General features: G+C 40.0%; 4 protein-coding genes and 1 pseudogene across 6 annotated transcripts; 3 read left to right on the top strand and 2 right to left on the bottom strand.

The window, feature by feature from the left end:
- The first annotated feature begins 1,339 nt into the window (after positions 1–1,339).
- On the top strand, positions 1,340–6,644 carry LOC137723079 (ethylene-overproduction protein 1). Of its 2 annotated transcripts, none has more exons than XM_068462231.2 (5): positions 1,340–1,780; positions 1,907–3,924; positions 4,279–4,570; positions 4,654–4,963; positions 5,865–6,644. In XM_068462231.2, the coding sequence occupies exons 2-5, from the start codon at positions 1,907–1,909 to the stop codon at positions 6,095–6,097; spliced, it is 2,853 nt and encodes a 950-aa protein (XP_068318332.1). In that variant the 5' UTR covers positions 1,340–1,780; the 3' UTR covers positions 6,098–6,644. The 2 variants fall into 2 exon arrangements, with proteins under 2 accessions (XP_068318332.1, XP_068318334.1); XM_068462233.2 differs by having other exon boundaries at positions 1,354–1,780; positions 1,913–3,924.
- A 348-nt stretch (positions 6,645–6,992) lies between these two features.
- On the top strand, positions 6,993–8,044 carry LOC137722101 (uncharacterized). Its single transcript, XM_068461083.2, has one exon. The coding sequence runs from the start codon at positions 7,132–7,134 to the stop codon at positions 7,906–7,908; it is 777 nt and encodes a 258-aa protein (XP_068317184.1). The 5' UTR covers positions 6,993–7,131; the 3' UTR covers positions 7,909–8,044.
- Positions 8,045–8,493: 449 nt separating this feature from the next.
- On the top strand, positions 8,494–12,503 carry LOC137722782 (importin subunit beta-1). Of its 2 annotated transcripts, none has more exons than XM_068461868.2 (3): positions 8,494–8,864; positions 9,522–11,927; positions 12,068–12,503. In XM_068461868.2, the coding sequence occupies exons 2-3, from the start codon at positions 9,532–9,534 to the stop codon at positions 12,264–12,266; spliced, it is 2,595 nt and encodes an 864-aa protein (XP_068317969.1). In that variant the 5' UTR covers positions 8,494–8,864; positions 9,522–9,531; the 3' UTR covers positions 12,267–12,503. The 2 variants fall into 2 exon arrangements, with proteins under 2 accessions (XP_068317969.1, XP_068317970.1); XM_068461869.2 differs by having other exon boundaries at positions 8,525–8,864; positions 9,525–11,927.
- Positions 12,504–12,559: 56 nt separating this feature from the next.
- Positions 12,560–14,810, bottom strand: LOC137722783 (putative L-type lectin-domain containing receptor kinase VI.1). The gene has a single exon (XM_068461870.2). It carries the CDS (start codon positions 14,684–14,686, stop codon positions 12,662–12,664), a length of 2,025 nt encoding a protein of 674 aa, XP_068317971.1. The 5' UTR covers positions 14,687–14,810; the 3' UTR covers positions 12,560–12,661.
- A 7,410-nt stretch (positions 14,811–22,220) lies between these two features.
- On the bottom strand, positions 22,221–24,398 carry LOC137722784 (lectin-domain containing receptor kinase VI.3 pseudogene; annotated as a pseudogene).
- Between the last annotated feature and the right edge of the window lie 390 nt (positions 24,399–24,788).

The raw sequence follows: 24,788 nt of genomic DNA on the forward strand, positions 1-24,788 counted from the left end.
CTTGACTGAGCAAATATCTGCCAATTTTGAGAAGATGTCCACACAAAAAATGGGGCATTTAGTTGATCAGAAGCTCATATTCTTAAAATTAAGCGTTAGATGTGCTGCTGGACGAGAGTATAATTTAGCGGGATTGTCTTCTCTGGGCTTGTAAGATTTATCATTCTATAAATTTTAGTGGAAGGTAATTCTAAATTTGTTATTCACTACATTCAATATTATGATTCAAGATGTCAAATTTGTGGTTATTTACTTCCCCAACATTAGGATTTTTTTTCATATTTTTCAAGAAGCAAATTTCTCTCCTCACACCTATGTTGCTTATTCAGCTATGCATTTTAACTTTCTAATTAAAACAGAATATGAATAAGAAATATGGGGCAGAAATATAATTTTACACAACCAAATTTTGCTGTTTTTTTTTAAGTCTCACTTACATGTAATCCTAACATATCTCTAATTAAAAAAATAATAATAAAAAAAAAGAAAAAAAACTTCCGACTCCCACGTTCTCTATCACTCTCTTCCTCTCTTCCTCTCTTCTTCTATTTCAAAAACAAAAATAAATTATTTTTTTTCACACACTTTGTGTGTGCCCATATGCTAGTCTATATATATGGTCTTTGCTTCATAGTACACGTTCTTTTCTAGACTAAAACATATTGTTCGCTAGCATTGAGATTTTGACAAATAAGAGAAGGATTGCTGTGATTTTGCTCATTCATGGCTTCGACTAATGGGAGTTCTTCAAGTAAGTTTTCTATATAACTTTATGGATTATAATTTGTTTTTTGATCGACTGTGGTTTATGACACTTGATTATCGAGAATGTCATATGATTATTTTTTTTTTGTAAAAATACAAATAAAATGAGACAGATGTATAAAATTGACGTGTGAGTTAATAAATAATAGTAAATTTGTCTTGTCTAAGTGATAATTGCGAGAACAAAGAAAAATTTCAGATAATATTTGCACAATTTTCCCCGACTAACATTAGCTGTCTTTCTAATAAACAAAGATCGGAGAAAAAAGGAGAGGAAAATGGCATCCATGAAAGACAGGCAGGCCGACTTTAACGCCTATCCTCCTGTGTCCTAAAACACTACTAGGACATAATATTCTATCCATCTTATCACTCTCAGACATTGCACAGAATTACAACTCCACATAATACTATTATTAGTTTAGTGGTTGATGATGAAATTTAAATTTGTGTTTTACACGATACGTCGTAAGTTTAATATTTTATGTTAATAAATTATAGGATAACAGTAAAAGAAAAAAAACAAGATAACTTTATAAATCTTTTCAGCCTCGATATTTTAATCGCAATCATTTTTTAAGATGTATCGTAGTCGGGAAGAAAAAAAAATTAAAACAGCCAATAAACAGAGAGAAGGGAAAGGCGCATATTTAGATGGACAAGACAAGAATAATAAGAAAAAGAGAGAGAGTGGCGGTTGCAACGGCCACGCCAGGCCACCCTCCACCTCAACACATCTGGTTCCAAATTTTGCAAGTCAATGTGATCAATCAATCATTCCCTCCCCTTCCTTCCTTGCCACTTCTCTCTCTTCTTTCTCTTCCAAACACCCCAACTTTCTCTCCATTTTCTTTGGGAAAAATAAAAATAAAAAAAACCAAAAAGGGAATAATACCCAGAAAAATCTGTGATTTGCACACCTCGAATTTGCCAGCATCACCATCGTTTCCACCTCCAATTTTGTGTCTTTTTTTTTTTCTGGGTGCCCAAACGGTGGTGCTTGCTGGGCAATGAGGTAGCTCCCAATTATCTATCTATTTCTTCAATTTTTTTTATTAAATTAATTATATTTTGTTTGAATTTAGAGCTTTGAATTTTGAGGGTGATTTGGGAAATTTGAAATTTGTTGCTACTTTGGAAGATGCAGCATAATATATTTACAACAATGCGTAGCTTGAAGATCATGGATGGGTGTAAAGGAACTCAAGTTTTCGCGCTTAATCCTTCCGGGGACACCGCCGCCGCCGGAAACGGCGGTGGTGGTGGGGGTGTGGGGGACAAGCTTCTTCACCATCTCCGGGTCAATTCTATTCGATCCAGATCGAGTCGGGGCAGTTTTCAGGCTCCGAACCCGACCGCCAACAATGTTTTGCTCGAGACTCTTCTTCCATATGGTCTTCCGGTGTCCGATCTCCTCGAGCCCCAAATCGAACCTTCCCTCAAATCGGTCGATTTTGTCGAAACCCTAGCTGATGTGTACCGTAGGATTGAGATTTGCCCCCAATTCGAGAAGTGGAAGATGTATTTGGAGCAATGTGCGACGTTTCGGGGTCTGTCGGATCCAAAATTGTTCCGGCGGAGCCTCAGGTCGGCGAGGCAACACGCGGTGGACGTGCACTCGAAGGTGGTGCTGGCGGCTTGGTTGAGGTATGAGAGGAGAGAGGATGAGCTTATTGGGTCGTCAGCAATGGATTGTTGTGGTAGAAATGTTGAATGTCCGAAGGCTAGTTTGGTTTCCGGGTATGATCCCGAGTCTGTTTTTGAGTCTTGTATGTGTTCTAGGACGCCGCGGGGGGAAGAGGACGATGCTGATCTTGTGATGGGGGATAAGGTATGTTCCACTTCCGAGGAGGATGGTGATATTTCATTTTGTATTGGAGATGCTGAGATTAGGTGTGTTAGATACAACATTGCCTCGCTTTCTAGGCCTTTCAATGCAATGTTGTATGGTAACTTCACGGAGACGCGAAGGGAGAAGATAAATTTCACACAGAATGGGATATCTGTGGAGGCAATGAGGGCAGTGGAGATTTTTAGCAGGATAAAAAGAGTAGATTCTTTTGAAGTGAGAACTGTTTTGGACCTGCTATCCTTTGCAAACAGGTTTTGTTGCGATGAGTTGAAGTCGGTGTGTGATTCTCATTTGGCATCTTTGGTTTGTGAACTGGAAGATGCAATGCTGCTGATTGACTATGGATTGGAGGAGACTGCTCATCTTCTAGTGGCAGCTTGTTTGCAGGTGTTTTTGAGGGAGCTACCGAGTTCGTTGCACAATCCTCATATGATGAGATTATTTTGTACTTCAGAAGCTAGGCAAAGGTTGGCTATGTCCGGGCACTCTTCTTTCGTTTTGTATTATTTCTTGAGCCAGATTGCCATTGAGGAAGACATGAGATCGAACACAACAGTGATGCTTCTAGAGAGGCTGGCAGAGTGTGCCACCGAAATTTGGCAGAAGCAACTTGCATTTCACCTGTTAGGTGTTGTGATGCTTGAGAGGAAAGAATTTAAAGATGCTCAGTGGTGGTTTGAAGAAGCAGTAGAGGTTGGTCATATTTATTCCTTGGTGGGCATTGCGAGGGCCAAGTTCAAGCGTGGCCATAAGTATGCAGCTTACAAGCAAATGAACTCTCTCATTTCTGATTATACACCGGTTGGGTGGATGTATCAGGAACGATCTCTGTATTGTATTGGAAAGGAAAAGATGATGGATTTGAGCACCGCAACTCACTTGGATCCAACTCTATCTTATCCATACAAGTATAGGGCTGTTTCTTTGTTGGAGGAGAACCAGTTTGAAGCAGCTATCACAGAGATCAATAAGATAATTGGTTTCAAGGTCTCTCCTGATTGTCTTGAATTGCGGGCTTGGTTTTCCATTGCCCTTGAAGATTTTGAAGGAGCTCTCAGAGATGTCCGGGCACTCTTGACTTTGGACCCAAATTACATGATGTTTCATGGGAAAATGCATGGTGACCATCTGGTAGAGCTGCTCCACCCTCTTGTTCAACAGTGGAGTCAGGCTGATTGTTGGATGCAACTGTATGATCGATGGTCCTCTGTTGATGATATTGGTTCTCTAGCTGTTGTACATCATATGTTGGCAAATGACCCTGGGAAGAGCCTTCTACACTTTAGGCAGTCTCTCCTTCTGTTGCGGTAAGTAGGAGAAAGCGGTACATTACCATACCAACTATCCTATCTATAGTGGATTTAATGAACTGCCTTTGTTCAAGTCAGTAGTATTGTTTTTGTTTGAAGGGCTTAATCCAGAACATAACATCTTTAGTTCTTGACACACGTAGAATTCGTCACTTCCAGTTCATTGGAATTGTATGTGCCTGACCGACTTATATTGCATGTTGGGCAGAACCCTAAACCTTGTTTGATCCTAAGACGTATTATAGAGAAGGATGACACTCCACTTAGTCCAATTTCTATTGCTTTTTTGATGTCATTGGTTGTTATATTAGTCTGTTTTAGTAGCATCTCTGATGTTCCTCAAAATCGTAGGTTAAATTGTCAAAAGGCTGCTATGCATAGTCTTCGGTTGGCTCGGAATCATTCTAGTTCTGAGCATGAGCGGCTTGTCTATGAAGGATGGATCTTGTATGACACTGGCCATCGTGAAGAAGCATTGGCAAAGGCAGAGGAGTCCATTGCTATCCAGAGATCATTTGAAGCATTTTTCCTTAAAGCATATGCTTTAGCAGACTCAAGTCTTGATTCTGAGTCTTCAACATACGTGATCCAGCTTCTAGAGGAAGCGCTTAGATGCCCTTCGGATGGTCTTAGAAAAGGACAAGTAAGTGTCATCCTTGGAAAAAAAATTTTCAATCCTGGTATCTAAACTTTCAAATTTATTCAGATTGGTATATTATCATGCAGGCTCTAAATAATTTAGGAAGTGTCTACGTAGACTCTGATAAGCTGGATCTTGCTGCCGACTGCTACACGAATGCACTCAACATTAAGCATACAAGAGCACATCAGGGTCTAGCACGAGTATATCATCTTAAAAATCAACGCAAGGCTGCATATGATGAGATGACAAAGCTGATAGAGAAGGCTAGAAACAATGCATCAGCTTATGAGAAACGTTCAGAATACTGTGACCGCGATATGGCAAAGAGTGATCTAAGTATGGCAACACAACTAGATCCCCTGAGGACATATCCGTACAGATATAGGGCCGCAGGTATGTTGTGACTATGGTTCTTGTTTGTTTGGTGCATGCCATTTAAAGTGGAAGTTATTGTTTATGGTTAAATCTTAGTGCTCAGAGATGAAACCCGTACTGTATCCATGGCATTTATCGTACTATTTAAATATACAGAGATGCCTGTCATTATATCCTTGGGCCTTAACTTAGGGTAGATATCCTATATGCCGATCGAATCACTTAGAAACTAGTTTGTACTTATCTAGGTATTAAAGCAGAAGGGGCTAGTGGTCTATTCTGCTTGTTGGAGCTTCAATTGCTATGAATTCGTCAGTTTAGAGGGCTTTATTGTTCTGTAGTAGGATTTGAATTGAACACTAATACTTTATTTAGAAATCTGCATGCTGATGTATTTGCCAACTTGAAACTTGACCAAACTTACTATAAAAGAAGGATGTTGATGGTTTAATAAATAATAAACTAGAGGGAAAAGAAAACGTGACAACTGTAAGTTCTATAAAAAACACTTCAAGAGCTCAATTGAGAAAAATAAAACCTCATCTATCCACTTGTGACGTTTTTATGGATTCTTAGTTATGGAATTTCTTTGGTGCCGTTCTCCTATTACAAAGGCAGCTGGGAATTTTGGTCTTTCTAAAGTTTTGGGTTTGAATAGTTTTTCTCTGAAGTGTATTGTTAACAAGGGCTTCTGACTGAAACCCCGATAAAAGAAAAGAAGGGAAAAATGAAACCTTTTAAACATTTTTTTGATTTTCGGTTGGAAGGACCTAGGTTGTGTTCTGTTATATGCTTCATATGATTATGTTATCAAAGCTGTACAGTGTTAAAGCGTGAATTTTTCTGACGAAAGTATGTATTTGTGAGTGTGTGTTTGAAAAAACTGTGAACTACTAACATGGGAATTATGGCCCTACAGTTTTGATGGATGACCACAAAGAAGGAGAAGCCATTGAAGAGCTAACAAAGGCCATAACTTTCAAGCCAGACCTGCAGTTGCTACATCTTCGAGCAGCATTCCACGAGTCAATGGGTGACTTTGTCTCCACCGTCCGAGACTGTGAAGCAGCCCTCTGTCTTGATCCCAACCATGCTGACACTCATGACCTCTATGCTAAATCACGGGAACGTGTCAATGAACAACAGAAGTGAGAGAACCACAGAGAGATTATTCTTTACCGTCCGGGGGGGCAATCATGCTGCTGCTACCTGATTCTTTTAACATGGGAATGGCCAGCAATTGTCAGCATAGGCGATCCATTGGATTTTGTCTTTAGAAACGTACAATTGTAGATTCCCATGGCCTTCAAAAAGGGTATGAAAAGCGGAAGCAAGGAGAGAATTTGGATTCATAAAGGAGGAGAGTAGAGAGGAGCAAGATAGCGTGTAAATATATCAACTGTTTATTGATTGGATCAACTTATTGAGTAGAGCAGAGACCTGCTGCTGCTAGTGTCTGATATTCTACTCCAGCAAAAGCAGAAGCAACCGGAGGCGAAAAAGTATCTTGTACATGATCGTGTAAGCTTGTTGTGTGTCTGTCCAATTTAGATGTGTCTACCCTTTGTTTTTGCCAAGTGGTTTGCGATGTGTTGTAATCTTGTCGTTCTGTTCTCTCATTTGTTGCATCAGCTTCACAGTTTTCATTAAGAACCGGCACGAAATTGATTTATTTCTAAAGAGGTTTTTTGGTACCAAATTCAGAGCCAGTTCTGCATCTTCCTCTTTTCTTGAACACTCTATCCGCGCCAACTTTTCTCTTGTTAGTTTTTCAGGAAATACAGAGTTTGGAATTGGTTACAAACTTTTAATCAAAGAATTAGATGGACGCTTAAGACGTTAATGAGAGTTCATCTGTTTAAGAGTTTGTACCGGTTCTATTTATGCGTATTCCCAATTGTTAAGCGATTGACTTGAAAGAAACATCCCTACATGGACCTATGCTAACCGCTATACGTTGATGATCCTTCCAAATAAGTCAAGGGATCTCTTCCAAATTTCATACAAAAGGGTCTTTCTACCTCATCACCTGTGACCATTTTAAAGTGAAAATTACTGCTAAACGGACTGCATGAGATGTCCATAACTTTCCAACTGTCCTGCAATTATTTTCGTTCAACTACCTCTTACCATTTCCTTCCTTATCACTCACCTAAAGCTTTCAGCTCAGTCCAAAATGTCCTAGGATGCTGAACTTCAATGCACCACTCCTCTCAACCCGCCGCCTTGGAAACTCCGGCGGTGAAGATTTACAAGGTGCATCGCTGCCAGCGAGCGAGCGGATTCCATTTTCCTGGGAACGAGTCCCTGGCAAGCCCAAGGACTCGAATGCGGGTGACGATATCCAGCCTGGGGACACTCCTCGCCCGAAGCTTCCCCCAGGATGGTGGCACCGGTCTCTTGACAAGGACAACGAGTGTGATCATGAACTCGATGATGGATGTGAGGGCGACATTGATGACAATGATGATCTACGTGACGTTGAGGATGATATCTACGATGTTGATTACAGCAACGAGGCTTTCTCGGATGCCATAGATGTGTTCTCACTCTCAGAGGCAATAGACATTGTGGAAAAGAAAGAACAGAGAGAACATGAAACAGATCACAGCTTGAAGTTGAAGCTTGCAGAAGAATCAAGGCACGAGATGAATCAAAACTGTCCGAACTTCATAATCGAGCGGTTTCTTCCGGACGCAACTGCATTGGCTGCATCTTCTGCTCTGAAGCTAAACGTGTCACAGATGAGTTCAAGCAAGAGACTCTGCTACCCGTGGAATTATCCGGAGCCGGCGGAGGCCTGTGTTTCGAGAACGGTGTGCAGGCAGTCGTACTCGTCGCCCAAGGGTTGTGGCTTGCAAGGTTTCTTCCCTTGGCGGATGAAGCATAAGCTCTGTAGAGCGAAAAGCCCTGTCGATGCACAAGCTCAATGCAGTGTAAAACACAAGAAAAATAGATCATGAGCTTCATAGTACTTGATGTATAGTATAGCTAAGAAATCAGTTTCCTCTCTTTTTTTTCTCTTTTTTTTTTCACCTTTTACTGCTGTTATTTCTCTCTGTCAAGAAGTTTTACATAGATTCTACCTATTGGTTTTGATGCTATGGATGGATTGGTGCTTACCGATATCAAATTTGCTTATTGAGAGTCGTCATATGTCAAAAGGATAAAAAAGATATACTTTGGAGAGTCTGGTTTGAGTGCACTCACATTTGCTCCCCACACACCTTAAGGTCATTCAACGCTGCAATGACACTAGTGCAATTTTTATTGTTAATGAATTTCCAAAATTAAACAAAGCGTGTTTTTTTAAGGTCATTAAATTGTCAATGTCGCAACGACACTAATGCAATGTTCATGGTCATTGGATTTCAAAAGTGCATGTATGTGCAGCTATAGTAATTCAATAAAGCGTTGTACGTGTTATTGGATTACATTGTCTTTACCACAAAATTTTTAATTATTTCCTAAAATACATTTTCTTTCAAATTCATAAATATATTCAGAGTTTGGTAATTTTCAAATTTACTTAAAAAAAATGTTTTTGTGATATTTCTGAACTCACATGTGGGAGACTTCAAATCCTAGGGTTTTCAAGGGCGGTGGACCCGGGTAGCTCGGGCAGGCAGTAGACCCCTGCCCGCTGGTTCATATTTCAGATTTTTTAGGTGACCACTCCCTCCCGCTTCTTCCACCCATTCGAAATATATACAACGATTTATATATATCGCCGATTGATTCATCTTCCTCCTCCCCCTCTCTCCTCCCTCTCTCTCACTCCTCTCTGTGCTTTGCCTTCTCACGACGCAAGCGTACAGAGAGAACCCCAAGTCCTCCTCGCTTCTCGTGCTACTTGTTCTCCGAGTAGGGTTTTAGAGCTCGCTTGCCGCTGCTGCTACTGAATCGGCTTCTACTCGTGGTAATTTCTGGTTCTTCTAATCTCAATCTGTGGATTTCGGTTTACGTTTGTGGTGATAGATCTGCTGATTTTGTTTATTTCTACTTGTTTTGGTTCCATGGGTTTTGAAATTGGTTCCAGTATTTGTGCTATGTGAAATGCGATTAGGGTTTTAATTTAGTCCGACGCGATTTCGTTTGGTTTTGGTACTCAAGATCTTGATTTTCGTTTGGTTTCGGTGCTCAAGATCTTAATTTTTGTTGCTTGTTGGTTTTAATCGCACAGTGCATGTCATGGGTTGCGGGGGATTTGGGATTTTGAGGGTTTAAGCTCTTTAGAGACATGCTGTTTTAGTTGAAGTACACGTTTTGTGCTCTGTACCGAAAAAGTACACGTTTATGGATTGTATGGTTGAAGAACAGGTTGATGGTTTTGGTTGTCATGCTGCTGTTTCTCTCTACAGTTGCTTTCGTGTTTGATCATTCCTTTTGCAGTTTCGTGCAATGTGTCTATGCTCTAGCGATTTAACGAGTTTTTAGTAGATTTATTAATTTGTTACATTTATACTTTAGCTTGTGACATACTGTATAGTGCATAGCCTTACGAAATTATTGGTTTTAATGAAATTATTGTTTTATGTTTATGTATGCTTAATATAGTTTTGCTGTTCTTTTGTAGTAGGAGCGAAATGGCTATGGAGATTACTCAGTTTCTATTGGCAGCTCAATCAGCTGATGCGAGAGTTCGTACTGAAGCAGAGGCTAATCTTAGGCAATTTCAAGAGCAAAACCTTCCTGTTTTTCTTCTATCATTGTCCGTTGAGCTTGCAAACAATGAGAAACCTACTGAATCCCGTACGTTGGCTGGTCTTGTGCTTAAGAATTCATTAGATGCCAAAGATACTGGTACAAAAGAACTTCTTACTCGACAATGGATGGCTATTGATATTTCTATTATATCCCAAATCAAGGACTTGCTCTTAAGGACACTTGGGTCACCTGTCCTGGAGGCAAGACACACATCTGCCCAAGTTATTGCAAAAGTTGCTTCTATTGATATTCCCAGAAAACAATGGCCTGACCTTATTGGGTCTTTGCTCAACAATATGACTCAGCGAGATAACCCAGCTGGTTTGAAGCAGTCAACTTTGGAAGCACTTGGTTATGTATGTGAGGAGATATCTCATCAAGATCTTGAGCAAGGTGAGGTGAACAATGTTCTTACTGCTGTAGTCCAAGGAATGAACCTTGCTGAAAATAGCCCAGAAGTTCGTCTGGCTGCAACACGGGCTTTATATAATGCCCTGGAGTTTGCACAAACCAACTTTGACACTCAGATGGAACGAGATTTCATTATGAAGATGGTCTGCGAGACGGCTTTGTCTAAGGAGGTACAAATTAGGCAGGCTGCTTTTGAGTGTCTTGCTTCAATTGCTTCCAGATATTACGAGGTGCTTGAGCCTTACATGCAGGCTCTCTTTGAGCTTACATCAAATGCTATAAAACGGGATGAAGAGGGGGTTGCCCTTCAAGCAATTGAGTTTTGGAGCTCCATTTGTGATGAAGAAATAGAACTTCAAGAATTTGAGATCTCTAACGCTGGGGACTCGGGGCCTCATTCAAAATTTATAGAAAAGGCTCTGGCATCTTTAGTTCCATTGTTGCTAGAAACTTTGCTGAAACAGGAAGAAGATCTAGACCAAGATGACAACATTTGGAATATCGCGATGGCTGGTGGGACATGCCTACAACTTGTTTCCATGACTGTTGGAGATGCCATTCTGCCCCTTGTGATGCCATTTGTGGAGGCTAACATAGTGAAGCCAGATTGGCACTGTCGTGAGGCAGCTACATTTGCATTTGGCTCAGTACTTGAAGGCCCAAGCACTGAGAAGCTCTCTGTTTTGGTTCATTCAGGTTTGGATTTCCTGCTTAGGTTAATGAAAGATGAAAACAACCATGTCAAAGACACTACTGCCTGGACTCTCAGTCGTATATTTGAGTTTTTGCATAGTCCGGGTAGTACTGTGATTTCTTCTGCTAACCTTCCAAGGGTGGTGGAAATATTGGTGGAAGGCACTAAGGATGCTCCAAATGTTGCAGAGAAGGTCTGTTGGGCCATCTATCACCTTTCTCAGGGGTATGAGGAAACCTGCTCCTCTCTATTTACTCCATATGTCCCGGGCATCGTTGAATGTCTTCTTTCCACTGCTAGTCGTGCAGATGGTGATGATTCTAGATTAAGGTCTTCTGCTTATGAATCGTTGAATGCCGTTGTGAGGTGTTCTAATCTTAAAGAAACATCACAAATTATAGCACAGCTACTCGTTGTTATTATGAATAAGTTGGGTCAGACTTTAGAACTTTCGTCAGATGACAAGGAAAAGCAAGGAGACTTGCAAGCTTCCTTTTGTGGTGTTCTGCAGGTTATTATTCAGAAGCTTACCAGTGATGATGGAACTAAGCGTTTTATATTGGAAGCCGCTGATCAGATAATGGTTCTGTTTCTTAGAGTGTTTGCTTGCCGTAGTTCCACAGTACATGAGGAAGCAATGCTTGCTATAGGTGCACTGGCTTATGCAACTGGACCTGAGTTTGAAAAGTACCTTCCGGAATTGTACAAGTATTTGGAGATGGGGTTGCAGAATTTTGAGGAGTTTCAAGTATGTGCTATCACAGTTGGAGTGGTTGGTGACATTTTTCGTGCATTGGATGAGAAGGCATTACCATACTGTGACGGTATTATGAGTCACCTGATGAAGGACTTGTCTAGTGAATCGCTTCACCGGTCTGTGAAGCCTCCCATATTCTCTGTCTTTGGTGACATAGGTCTCGCAATTGGAGTACATTTTGAGAAGTATGTCCCTTATGCAGTGCAGATGATGCAGGGAGCTTCGGAGCTTTGTGCTCGGATGGACACTAGTGATGAAGAGTTAATGGAATATGGAAACCAGCTAAAGTGTAGCATCTTTGAAGCTTATTCTGGTATACTTCAGGGCTTTAAGGATTCTAAGCCTGAGGTCATGTTGCCATATGCCCAACATCTTCTGCAGTTTATAGAATTGGTTTTAAGGGATGTAAACAGGTATCGTCTCTCTCTCTCTCTCTCTCTCTCTCTTTCTCTCTCTCTCTGTCATATATGTGTGTGTGTGTGTGACCCAAAATGTCTTTCCGGTTTGTAATCTGACTTGTTCCTATTCAATTGCCCTTGTTCCTTGTTTATAGGGATGCCAATGTCACAAAAGCTACAGTTGCTGCGCTGGGTGACCTTGTTGATGTACTTGGCCTAACCATCAAGCCACTGTTCGGAGATTTTTCCTTCTTTGAGGGAATTTTGCAAGAGTGTCTTCAGTTCGATGATAAAAGTCTCAGGGAAACAACAGCTTGGGCTTATGCGATTATGAAGCGCATCATGGATCAATGAGAAGTGACTGGTCGGTATTCGTTGAGGTCTAAGGATAGGTGTCACGGAAGTTAGAAAGTTATTCAGATCGTGTAGCCCTTTTTTATTTTGCATTATGGACACAACTCTAGTTTTCGTTTTTGGTTCTGAGAACATCGTCGCTTTATTGAGGCTACAGGAAAGGTGCCCTTTCTTATGTTTCGGAACTCTGTTAAGTGCAATGCATCCACTGATCAGTGGTTTGAGTTATGTTCTCAATCAGTTTTTCTCATTCTTTACTGGTACGGACTTTTTGTTTTCGAGAAAAAAGAGAGTTACGATAATATTTGATATAGATTAAGAATAAACAACTGTTACAATGTTGATTTGAAAAGAATGGGAGCAAGAAAGAATTTATAACGAAAGGTACATTGGCGCTACCATCTGCCGGTGTTCATGGAACTGCAAGAGATCCCGCCCAAGGACGATGAAGGATTCGATGCCATCGTATCAATCGAAAGGACCTGCATAAATCTTGTGTTCATTTCACTGTTCTGACGCGAATCAATGAGGTTCCAGTTTTCGACTTCAGGAAGCTGATCCTCCTCATTGAGATATCGAACCACTTGTCTCATGGTAGGCCTAGCTTCTGGTTTGTAGTGAGTGCAAAGCAAACCTAGTTCCAGCACCAACGTCATCTCTTTAACATCAAAATTCGAGTCCAAGTTCGGATCAACTGTATCGAGTATGCGATCCATTTCATGATTCTCCATCACCCAATCCGCCAATATGAACTCGCCTGAGCCGATGGGTCTCTGCCCACAAGCCACTTCAAGGAGTAGAACTCCATATGCAAACACATCGGAGCATGTGGAGGCCTTCCCTGTGCGAGCCAATTCTGGTGCAATATACCCAATTGTGCCAACCACGCCAGTAGTGTGTGATATTTCTCCATGATCATACAACCTGGCAAGGCCGAAGTCGCTTAGCCTCGGGTTCATTTCTGCATCTATTAACACATTGCTCGACTTCACATCGCGATGAATCACCACTTGCTCCCATTCCTCATGCAGGTACAAGAGCCCTGTTGCAATGCCTTTGAGGATGCTGAACCTTTGTGCCCAGCTCAGCACAAAGTTGTTTTCGGACCCAAAAATGAGCGAGTCTAGGCTTCCATATGGGATGTAATCGTAGACTATGAGGAGATCGTTCTTCTTCTTGCACCAGCCCTGGAGATGGACCAAGTTCTTGTGCCTCAACTTTCCCAAGCTCTCAATTTCCGAAGCGAATTCCTTTATTCCTTGGATCGAATTTCGGGCGATCTTCTTAACCGCGATTTCACATCCACTAGAAGTTAAGACACCCTTGTAAACTTCACCAAAACCGCCGGCTCCAATCACACCGGAGGCCTTGAAACCCTTTGTTGCTGCATAAAGATCCTTGTACTTGAACCTGTGAGGACAATCCAGCTCCCAATCCTCAAGACTCTCAAACTCATGCATTCCTCTGTACAAGGTGAAGAACAACAAAACTCCCAACAACACGCAAACCACAACCGATGAGGCAATTATAAGAGCCTTGATTTCGGGTCTGTAAGAGGATGAACCTTTCTCTTTTGGCGGTTTAGGAAGTTGCGAAACATTGATTGGTCTCGGTATTCCATCCACTGTGAAACTCCACGCTATTATGTAATGAGCGCTCGCTTGTTCTCCGGTGGATGCAGAGAAGCCGGCGTACATAGTCTCTTGAAGAGTAGCAGATAAATTGATAGTCAGCGACAATAGCGGTCTCTTGGGTTTCTCCACATGTATGGGAGATATTGTGACATTCAGCATTTGAGTTTTGCCATCGTAGTCTATCCAAACTTGGATGGGTTCACCGCTCTCCAAGTTTACTTCTTCTTTGTGTGCTCCTTTGACAAAGTAAGCAGCTGGTTCAGTTGCTACAGAGGACAAACTATTGCTGTTTATACCAACATGGTTTCCTGCAGTGTTGGAGTTCTCTTTAAACCCATTCACCGTGTCGAATTCCACAGAAAAGATGTGGTTTGAAGGGTTACTGTCCGTTGTGGAGTTGAAAATCCCAAAGAAATGTCCGGGTTCCGCCCCAGGGAATTTTGGAGAGGGAGAGAGTGTGAAGGCTAGGCCAAAGCCTCCGGGGCCGGAACCAGGGGAGACAATTGCAAAAACAAAATGTGTGCTGAAGGAAGACGCATTAGGGTATGAAGAAGAAGAGTTTTTATCAAAAAAGTTTATAGGTTTGGGATAGAATGCATGGCCTATAATATTATGTGATGTGTTTGTGAGCTTGAGCATGCCGGAGGGCTTGATTATAGTTGCCCCCTCGCGGATTAGGTCATTTGCCTCACTTCCATTGAATCCGTTGAACAAAAACTCAACTCCTCGAGCCGGCGAAAACATGGCAAAGAAGAGGAGGAAGGCTAAAGAAATTGGTAAAGCCATTGGGTTTTAGAAATTGCAGAGGCCGGTCCAATACCTTAATATAGCTTGAGAATACGGTGGGCTTAGAAACGGTCAATGTTTAGAGCATATGCATGTAGAGAGACCCTCCTACTACGTGGGGTCCCGTTTAATTGTGTACACATACAGATGATGTGATTCTCAAGACGAATACAAACAAATAATATGCAACTTGAGAAGGAACTCATAGTTTTCCTCGAGTAATATTGCCTTGAATTAATTGGCAAAGTCATATGTTAACTGCTCATTTTGTCACGTTGGGGAGAGTTGTGGACGCCATAAGCTACAAGACTTAACTGGAAGGTATTGATCAAAGGCAATTGGCATGTAATTGCCACCATTGACTTGCTCAGCCCTTTAGCAATTGACCTCTTTGAGTTAAGGAAGAAAATGACTTGAGTGCTTATCGGCTTATTGAGTGGCTACGGATTGTTGCGCAGTCCACTTTTTGGCGTAAACTGACCGCTGTTGTAATTTACAAACTTTGACTCTTGAGAAAGAGAATGTTCTATTGAAATGGATAGTAATATTCATACGCTTATTTTTACATTTTACAAATTTTTATTAATTTTTGGCCATTGATTTTCTTCAATGATGGTCGGAAATTAAGAGAAGTTTATGAGAAGTAAAAATAAATGTGTGAATAACAACATCCTATTGAAAAATGTAGAGCAACAATATGCAAATTACACAAAGAATTACAAGAAAGAAGAAAAAGAAAAGAAGGTGTTGATTTTAGATGGCTCCCTAAACATGTCGAATCATCTACTTTAGTCCTTCAACTTTTGACAAAGATTCTATTGTAAACTAAAGCAAAAACCAATCAAGCAATAAACAAAACACAACGATTTCAGAGTTCCTCCTATATAATATAGGAGTACCTCTCTAACTATGGAAGCTTTATTGATTATCAACAAATACAAGAGAACTCACAAACACAAAGTGTTCTCAAATATACAAACTTATACCTATCAAAACTCTCACACACAAAATTCTATCCCACATCCATCTATTTATACTAATAGATGTCATAGGTTTACACAAAGTCCCTAGAATATAGGAAACGAAACACAAATCCAAATATCTTGCGTCCAATATATCCTAATCTTTTTTAGTTTAGGCATGTTGATTTAATGCCAAATCCAACAATCTCCACCTTGGCATGAAATCCATAACGAGGCATCAAACAACTTCCGTTGCTCCATCATATTGCAATATCAAACTTGTTTCAACTACACCAAATCCAAGCAGTGCTCGAACTTAGCTGCATTAACCACTTTTGTCAACATATCAGCTAGATTATCTTCTGTATCAAACTTGCTTGATCCTGATGCTTCCAATTGCTTGAGTTGTACATGGATTATCATCTCCCATATACATAATTTCATTCATAACTTTGAAGCTTGAAAACCAATGCCTTTGAGAAGTCATGTGCTGGGTATAACCTGTGTCGAGCACCTACTCTTTCATATAATCTACATTGCTCAATGCAATTAGGGCATAGACAAATTCCTCATCCTCGACTTCAACCATATGTGCTTCTGAGTCATCCGTCTTCTTTCTAGTCTTTTCTTTGATTTTAGGGCAGTCATTCTTCCAATGTCATTTTTCATGACAAAGCACACTCATCTTTGTCCAAGAATTTCCTATTCTTTGAGACTCCTCTAGTACAAGACTTACTATTTTTCCTGTACGAACCTTTCTTTTCTTTCGATCTCCCTCTCACCATCAAAGCTTCAAAGTTATTCATTTCTTGCCTGTCAAGGTGTCTTAACTCATGATTCATAAGAGCACTTGAGATTTCATCATACTTAATTGTCTCCTTGCCATAAATTCAAGTAGTCACAAAAGGCTTATAGGATTCAGGCAATGAGTTCATCAGATCAAGGCCTTGTCTTCATCTTTGATTATCTCTTCAAGATTTGCCTGTTCAACTAGAAGCTTGTTAAACTCTTCTAGATGGCCAATCATCTTCGTGCCCTCTTTGTACTGGAACCTGTACAACTTGCTCTTGAGATGCAGTCAATTCTATGTAGTATTCTTCATATATTTTGTCTCCAATGCAGCCCACAATTCCTTCACAGAAGTTATGTTCATCACACCATACTTCTGTTGCTTTCCCAAGCATAGCCAAATTGTAGAACATGCATGAGCATTCAATCTTTCCCATTCTTCTTTTTTCATCAAATGTCTCCTAACAACCAAACCTTGTTGTATCAGGACATCTCGAACCTCACACTGCCACATACAAAGTTGTTCGTTCCATCAACTTTCTCAATTTCAAACCTAGCACTCTGAACCGTCGTCTTGGTTCCACTAGTGCTAGACTTTTCTTCAACATCATCACTACTGGTGGAATCACCAGTCTTTGTCATTGCTTGATAGTCATAACCCACGTAAGAACCTAAGCTCTTGATACCACTTATTATAAACTAAACCAAAAACCAATCAAGCAATAAACAAAACACAACGATTTAAGAGTTCCTCCAATATAGGAGTACCTCTCTAACAACAGAATCATTATTGATTATCAACAAATACAAGAGAACTCACAAACATAAAGTGTTCTCAAGTATACAAACTTATGCCTCTCAAAACTCTCACACACAAAACTCTATCCCACATCCATCTATTAATACTAATACATGTCATAGGTTTACACTAAGTCCCTAGAATATAGGAAACCAAATCCAAGATATTTGAATCCTTTTTAGTTAGAAATGTTGATTTAATGCCAAATCCAACATACTTATTTTTAGTACTGACACTTGTACTCTTTACCAAGTCTCATTTTATCATTTACACCCTATCGTGTCTCACTTTACCTCACGCATTCTTATTTAGTGTCCTAGTTTACATTATTCCATCAATTTCGTTAGCAAAACCGTTAAATTGCTAACATGGTATGGACATTAAATTTTATCATTAAAAATCAAATACAATGAAAAATAAATGGGAGGATCTACGTGCTTCATAAAGTCATGTCAAGTTGGGCAGGGAGTGGCCTTGCGCTTGCCACTTCAACAGTTAACAAACAAATTGACAAAAGTTTGGTATTGGAACGAATTTATAAGTTGATGTGTAACATCAATTACATAACTCAAAGTTGAGGTGGTAAATTGTAACCCTTATATTTAATAGTTTAGTTTACTAATGTATATTTATTATATTAACATAGAGAGTACGATTTGTTGACCCAAAGAGGCAAGAATATCTCAATCATTAGAGAATCATTGCAGCACTAATCGCTACCAGTATCCAGTCCCATGTATATATCAAAGTCCATTACTACGCGTGCGTGATAATCTTAAGCACCACAACGCAGCCGGGCAAGAGGATTAGATATTGTGAATAACTCATCTGGAATGTTCCAAAGCATCATTGAATTCTTGCGTACAAGAATCTGTTAGTACATACTCTGCATTTTCATTTGCCACACCAAAGTGCGATGATGTAGCGTGACAAAGAAAAGAATAAATGTTACTTTTAGTGAAATATTATTTCTTTAGGCACTCATTTTTCCTTGTATATCGATATGAAAGCTCTCCATTTGCTCAAAATAAAGATATGAAGGCTTTCTCCTCAATTCGGCAATTGCGGCTATGGCACAATGGAGATGGCCCGTACCAGCAACAAACAGCATCCATTCCGTCGAAAAGATTCAACGTGATTGTATGTAATGATTGGAAGACAATGGTAGCATTGTCAAAACAATCAATCTTGTAAAATAAGGCGTATCCAACTCAGTCTCTCATAAGAATGTGAACTTAAAAACCAAATAAAAAATTGTAAAAACACACAAAACGCTTACTTTTTCATTTTTAGAATCATCGTAGTTGTCGATGTGTTCTTCCATCATGCTATTTTTTTTATTTTTTGAATTTACTATTATTAGGGGAGGGGGAAAATGACACACCCTGATCCTGATTGCCTTGACCTTGGTGGGGTGGATTTGCCTACCTGCCTGAACCTCCACTGCTAGACGCTATATTGTTAGATCCCACATCGCCCATGAGAGTGGATCCTCTATGCCTTATATGTACATACCCACCTTCATATACCACGAGACCTTTTGGGAACTCACTGGCTTCGAGTTCCATTGGAACTCCGAAGTTAAGCGAGTTTGGGCTAGAGCAATCCCAGGATGGGTGACCTACTGGAAAGTTCTCGCGTGAGTTCCTAGAAACAAAACCGTGAGGGCGTAGTCGGGGCCCAAAGCGAACAATATCGTGCTACGGCGAAGTCGAGCCCTGGATGTGGTGGAGCAATATCGTGCTACGGCGAAGTCGAGCCCTGGATGTGGTGGAGCCTAGGTCAGGATGTGACAAAAAAGTTCGAATCTATTACAATAATTTTGAAAACTGGCAGTTTCGAATCCGAGACATATAGGTAAAACCAAATACCTTATCCACTAAGATATTTAACCACCCACACCAATCAATTGGGCTCTAGGGGAGCCCGACATCCCCACTAGGCTAGAATCGCGTAGACCAGCGAGCGAGTGCATTACGTTGAGTAGGAATTTAGAATAGAATAAGCTATTGGGAAGAAAATATCACAAATATGCTATTTGGAGAGCGTCAGGGTGTTGTGACATCATGCTGACGTCAACCATATATAAAAATATTAAAAATTATAATTTTTTTTTTCCTATAAATAACTAACCATATTCTTCTACGTTATACCACATTTCAATATTTTCAAATATTGTCAACCAATTTTTTGATTATTATCCAAAATTATCAAAAATTAATTAAAAATACAAAAATAAATAAATGAAAAATATTATTAAAAATATCTAACCATGGTCTTCCACTTTACACCACATTTCAATATTTTCAAATACTTTTTTATTATTATCCGAAATTAAATATAAAATTATTTTTTTATTATTGTATAAAATAAAAAATATTAAAATTTTAATACGAATTGCGTGGGTATTTAATTTAGGATGAAAACTCGAATAATTATTGTTCACCATAGACAGTTACGATTTATTTAAGGGGATTGAGTTAACTATAACTCAGAGGACCTACCAACACTGAAACGGCTCTTATGCAAGCTCACGGCAAAGTGAAGTTCAAATTTCAGTAATGCCCCTCTCCAAAAAAAAAAAAAAAAAAAGAAAATTTCAGTGATGCCACCGCCTTTCGGATCTGACGCTAGTGGGATGCCCTAGGCTACCAGCACTGCCTGACTTGGTACGCACGGCAACACTTCTTCGTCGTCAACCTCAGCACTTGTTTTGATTTCCTTCGACTTCTTTCAATCGGATGCAGCGTAAACTTTATATTTTTTGGAACCTATAAACATTTTATCTAAAAGAGCTTTTAATTATTTTAAAAGCATTTCCAAACAAATAGTCTTCCCACTTCATGCATGACTTTGATGGCATTTTATCAAATATAAAAATCTGATCCCACACAATTGTTATGGACAGTAGTCACACACTTGATTCATAAGGCAACAAGAAAATAAGATCAAATAATACTAACAAGCACATAATTTGTTAGGCAAAAACTTGAGCTAACCCTAATAATTTACTGAGCATCGGTTTTGTCCTTCTGCAATTTATTCTTCAAACCAATACTTGAAGATAATTGAAGCCTTTTGGATAAGAAAGGGCTTGACCAAGAACATGTACTCTAAACTTGTTTTATCTGTTGACAAGATTAGATGGCACGTTCTTTGATTGAATACCAGAGATTAGTGTCTTTTGAGAGTTTTGAGAATCCTATTGTCCCATATCGGGAAACATTGATTTGTCAATGACCTTTATATAGGTCTAGTCCTTTATACTAGTAGTTAGGATTTGGATCATTAGGAAATAGATTGAATGCTTGGGCGTTATGATTGTGGGATTAGGTTTGTATAATATAGTCCAATACAATTAATATTAATTAATCAAGACAAGAGCCTTGGATGTTAAAATTAATCAAATTCATTAATTTGAATTTCGGATTAAGTTTTTAATTAATTTATTAATTAAAAACATGTTGATTAAGAGACACATCTCTTATAAAGAGTTGTGTATTTTCAAATATGCTGAACAAGTATTTAAAAGCTCTTTTTCTTTTGTACAAAACTCCTAGAGAGTAAACACACAAAACAATTAGCTAAAATTCTATAATCCAGTGCGGGTTGTAAAATTAGGTAGTTGTATCCTGGTCAAGCAGACGTTGTACAGCCACAAGCACAAGAGTGGGACGGAAATACTATTCGAATGACATAGCTTTTGTGCTAGCCTCTACCTTTGATTTATTCAAGTTGGTATCATTTTAATTTCTGTATTTATTGTGTAATTTCATTCTGTATTGTAAGTATTTTTGAGTAAAGTATAAGTATTTCAAATTTTGTATTTTTGTTTCTAAATTGTTCTCAACACAATCATTATTTGCCGGCATCATGGTTCATATTTTAGGGAGTTTTAACGAAAAGCCCACGTTACTGTTCACTTTAACGAAAAATCATATTTTTACACTAAAAAGTCAATCATGATACTATTCACTTTACCTTTTATTTTGTTCTTATCATTAAAACTCAAAGTTTTCAAGCCATTTTCATTAATTTTCCTTATATTTTATCCACTTGAGGACAAGTGTGAAGATGAATATAATAATATGGCTTATATTACCCATAATTATGTGACAAGATAATTAGGTTAACTAGCATGTGAATTTTTATGCTTAACATATTATTTGGGATATATACTTTTTGTTTCGGCGGTCAACAGATAGGATTATCGAAGTTCGATATATTTTTTTTCAAAAAAAATAGGGACATTCTTTTAACCGTTAGATTTGACTTTAATGAAATGTTGTGGTTGAGATTCTGTGGTTGGTTTTAAGGGATGTAAACAGGTATCGTCTCTCTCTCTCTCTCTCTCTCTCTCTCTCTCTCTCATATATGTGTGTGTGTGTGTGTGTGTGACCCAAAATGTCTTTCCGGTTTGTAATCTGACTTGTTCCTATTCAATTGCCCTTGTTCCTTGTTTATAGGGATGCCAATGTAACAAAAGCTACAGTTGCTGCGCTGGGTGACCTTGTTGATGTACTTGGCCTAACCATCAAGCCACTGTTCGGAGATTTTGCCTTCTTTGAGGGAATTTTGCAAGAGTGTCTTCAGTTCGATGATAAAAGTCTCAGGGAAACAACAGCTTGGGCTTATGCGATTATGAAGCGCATCATGGATCAATGAGAAGTGACTGGTCGGTATTCGTTGAGGTCTAAGGATAGGTGTCACGGAAGTTAGAAAGTTATTCAGATCGTGTAGCCCTTTTTTATTTTGCATTATGGACACAACTCTAGTTTTCGTTTTTGGTTCTGAGAACATCGTCGCTTTATTGAGGCTACAGGAAAGGTGCCCTTTCTTATGTTTCGGAACTCTGTTAAGTGCAATACATCCACTGATCAGTGGTTTGAGTTATGTTCTCAATCAGTTTTTCTCATTCTTTACTGGTACGGACTTTTTGTTTTCGAGAAAAAAGAGAGTTACGATAATATTTGATATAGATTAAGAATAAACGACTGTTACAATGTTGATTTGAAAAGAATGGGAGCAAGAAAGAATTTATAACGAAAGGTACATTGGCGCTACCATCTGCCGGTGTTCATGGAACAGCAAGAGATCCCGCCCAAGGACGATGAAGGATTCGATGCCATCGTATCAATCGAAAGGACCTGCATAAATCTTGTGTTCATTTCACTGTTCTGACGCGAATCAATGAGGTTCCAGTTTTCGACTTCAGGAAGCTGATCCTCCTCATTGAGATATCGAACCACTTGTCTCATGGTAGGCCTAGCTTCTGGTTTGTAGTGAGTGCAAAGCAAACCTAGTTCCAGCACCAACTTCATCTCTTTAACATCAAAATTCGAGTCCAAGTTCGGATCAACTGTATCGAGTATGCGATCCATTTCATGATTCTCCATCACCCAATCCGCCAATATGAACTCGCCTGAGCCGATGGGTCTCCGCCCACAAGCCACTTCAAGGAGTAGAACTCCATATGCAAACACATCGGAGCATGTGGAGGCCTTCCCTGTGCGAGCCAATTCTGGTGCAATATACCCAAATGTGCCAACCACGCCAGTAGTGTGTGATATTTCTCCATGATCATACAACCTGGCAAGGCCGAAGTCGCTTAGCCTCGGGTTCATTTCTGCATCTATTAACACATTGCTCGACTTCACATCGCGATGAATCACCACTTGCTCCCATTCCTCATGCAGGTACAAGAGCCCTGTTGCAATGCCTTTGAGGATGCTGAACCTTTGTGCCCAGCTCAGCACAAAGTTGTTTTCGGACCCAAAAATGAGCGAGTCTAGGCTTCCATATGGGATGTAATCGTAGACTATGAGGAGATCGTTCTTCTTCTTGCACCAGCCCTGGAGATGGACCAAGTTCTTGTGCCTCAACTTTCCCAAGCTCTCAATTTCTGAAGCGAACTCCTTCCTTCCTTGGATCGAATTTCGGGCGATCTTCTTAACCGCGATTTCACATCCACTAGAAGGTAAGACACCCTTGTAAACTTCACCAAAACCGCCGGCTCCAATCACACCGGAGGCCTTGAAACCCTTTGTTGCTGCATAAAGATCCTTGTACTTGAGCCTGTGAGGACAATCCAGCTCCCAATCCTCAAGACTCTCAAACTCATGCATTCCTCTGTACAAGGTGAAGAACAACAAAACTCCCAACAACACGCAAACCACAACCGATGAGGCAATTATAAGAGCCTTGATTTCGGGTCTGTAAGAGGATGAACCTTTCTCTTTTGGCGGTTTAGGAAGTTGCGAAACATTGATTGGTCTCGGTATTCCATCCACTGTGAAACTCCACGCTATTATGTAATGAGCGCTCGCTTGTTCTCCGGTGGATGCAGAGAAGCCGGCGTACATAGTCTCTTGAAGAGTAGCAGATAAATTGATAGTCAGCGACAATAGCGGTCTCTTGGGTTTCTCCACATGTATGGGAGATATTGTGACATTCAGCATTTGAGTTTTGCCATCGTAGTCTATCCAAACTTGGATGGGTTCACCGCTCTCCAAGTTTACTTCTTCTTTGTGTGCTCCTTTGACAAAGTAAGCAGCTGGTTCAGTTGCTACAGAGGACAAACTATTGCTGTTTATACCAACATGGTTTCCTGCAGTGTTGGAGTTCTCTTTAAACCCATTCACCGTGTCGAATTCCACAGAAAAGATGTGGTTTGAAGGGTTACTGTCCGTTGTGGAGTTGAAAATCCCAAAGAAATGTCCGGGTTCCGCCCCAGGGAATTTTGGAGAGGGAGAGAGTGTGAAGGCTAGGCCAAAGCCTCCGGGGCCGGAACCAGGGGAGACAATTGCAAAAACAAAATGTGTGCTGAAGGAAGACGCATTAGGGTATGAAGAAGAAGAGTTTTTATCAAAAAAGTTTATAGGTTTGGGATAGAATGCATGGCCTATAATATTATGTGATGTGTTTGTGAGCTTGAGCATGCCGGAGGGCTTGATTATAGTTGCCCCCTCGCGGATTAGGTCATTTGCCTCACTTCCATTGAATCCGTTGAACAAAAACTCAACTCCTCGAGCCGGCGAAAACATGGCAAAGAAGAGGAGGAAGGCTAAAGAAATTGGTAAAGCCATTGGGTTTTAGAAATTGCAGAGGCCGGTCCAATACCTTAATATAGCTTGAGAATACGGTGGGCTTAGAAACGGTCAATGTTTAGAGCATATGCATGTAGAGAGACCCTCCTACTACGTGTGGTCCCGTTTAATTGTGCACGTCAGCATACAGATGATGTGATTCTCAAGACGAATACAAACAAATAATATGCAACTTAAGAAGGAACTCATAGTTTTCCTCGAGGAATATTGCCTTGAATTAATTGTCAAAGTCATATGTTAACTGCTCATTTTTCCGCGTTGGGGAGAGTTGTGGAAGTCATAAGCTGCCAGACTTAACTGGAAGGCATTGATCAAAGGCAATTGGCATGTAATTGCCACCATTGACTTGCTCAGCCCTTTAGCAATTGACCTCTTTGAGTTAAGGAAGAAAAGGACTTGAGTGCTTATCGGCTTATTGAGTGGCTACAGATTGTTGTGGAGTCCAC

The sequence above is a fragment of the Pyrus communis genome, chromosome 4 (genome assembly GCF_041283825.1).
Source record: "Pyrus communis isolate YQ-2024b chromosome 4, ASM4128382v1, whole genome shotgun sequence".
Lineage (NCBI taxonomy): Eukaryota > Viridiplantae > Streptophyta > Magnoliopsida > Rosales > Rosaceae > Pyrus > Pyrus communis.

Excerpts from the sequence above, each read along its gene's own strand:
- LOC137722782 (XM_068461868.2), top strand. The coding sequence starts at position 9,532 with ATGGCTATGGAGATTACTCAGTTTCTATTGGCAGCTCAATCAGCTGAT. Across the intron at positions 11,928-12,067 it reads GTTTTAAGGGATGTAAACAG|GGATGCCAATGTCACAAAAG; the intron begins GTATCGTCTCTC and ends CCTTGTTTATAG.
- LOC137722783 (XM_068461870.2), bottom strand. The coding sequence starts at position 14,686 with ATGGCTTTACCAATTTCTTTAGCCTTCCTCCTCTTCTTTGCCATGTTT.
- LOC137723079 (XM_068462231.2), top strand. The coding sequence starts at position 1,907 with ATGCAGCATAATATATTTACAACAATGCGTAGCTTGAAGATCATGGAT. Across the intron at positions 4,571-4,653 it reads ATGGTCTTAGAAAAGGACAA|GCTCTAAATAATTTAGGAAG; the intron begins GTAAGTGTCATC and ends ATTATCATGCAG. Across the intron at positions 4,964-5,864 it reads GTACAGATATAGGGCCGCAG|TTTTGATGGATGACCACAAA; the intron begins GTATGTTGTGAC and ends ATGGCCCTACAG.
- LOC137722101 (XM_068461083.2), top strand. The coding sequence starts at position 7,132 with ATGCTGAACTTCAATGCACCACTCCTCTCAACCCGCCGCCTTGGAAAC.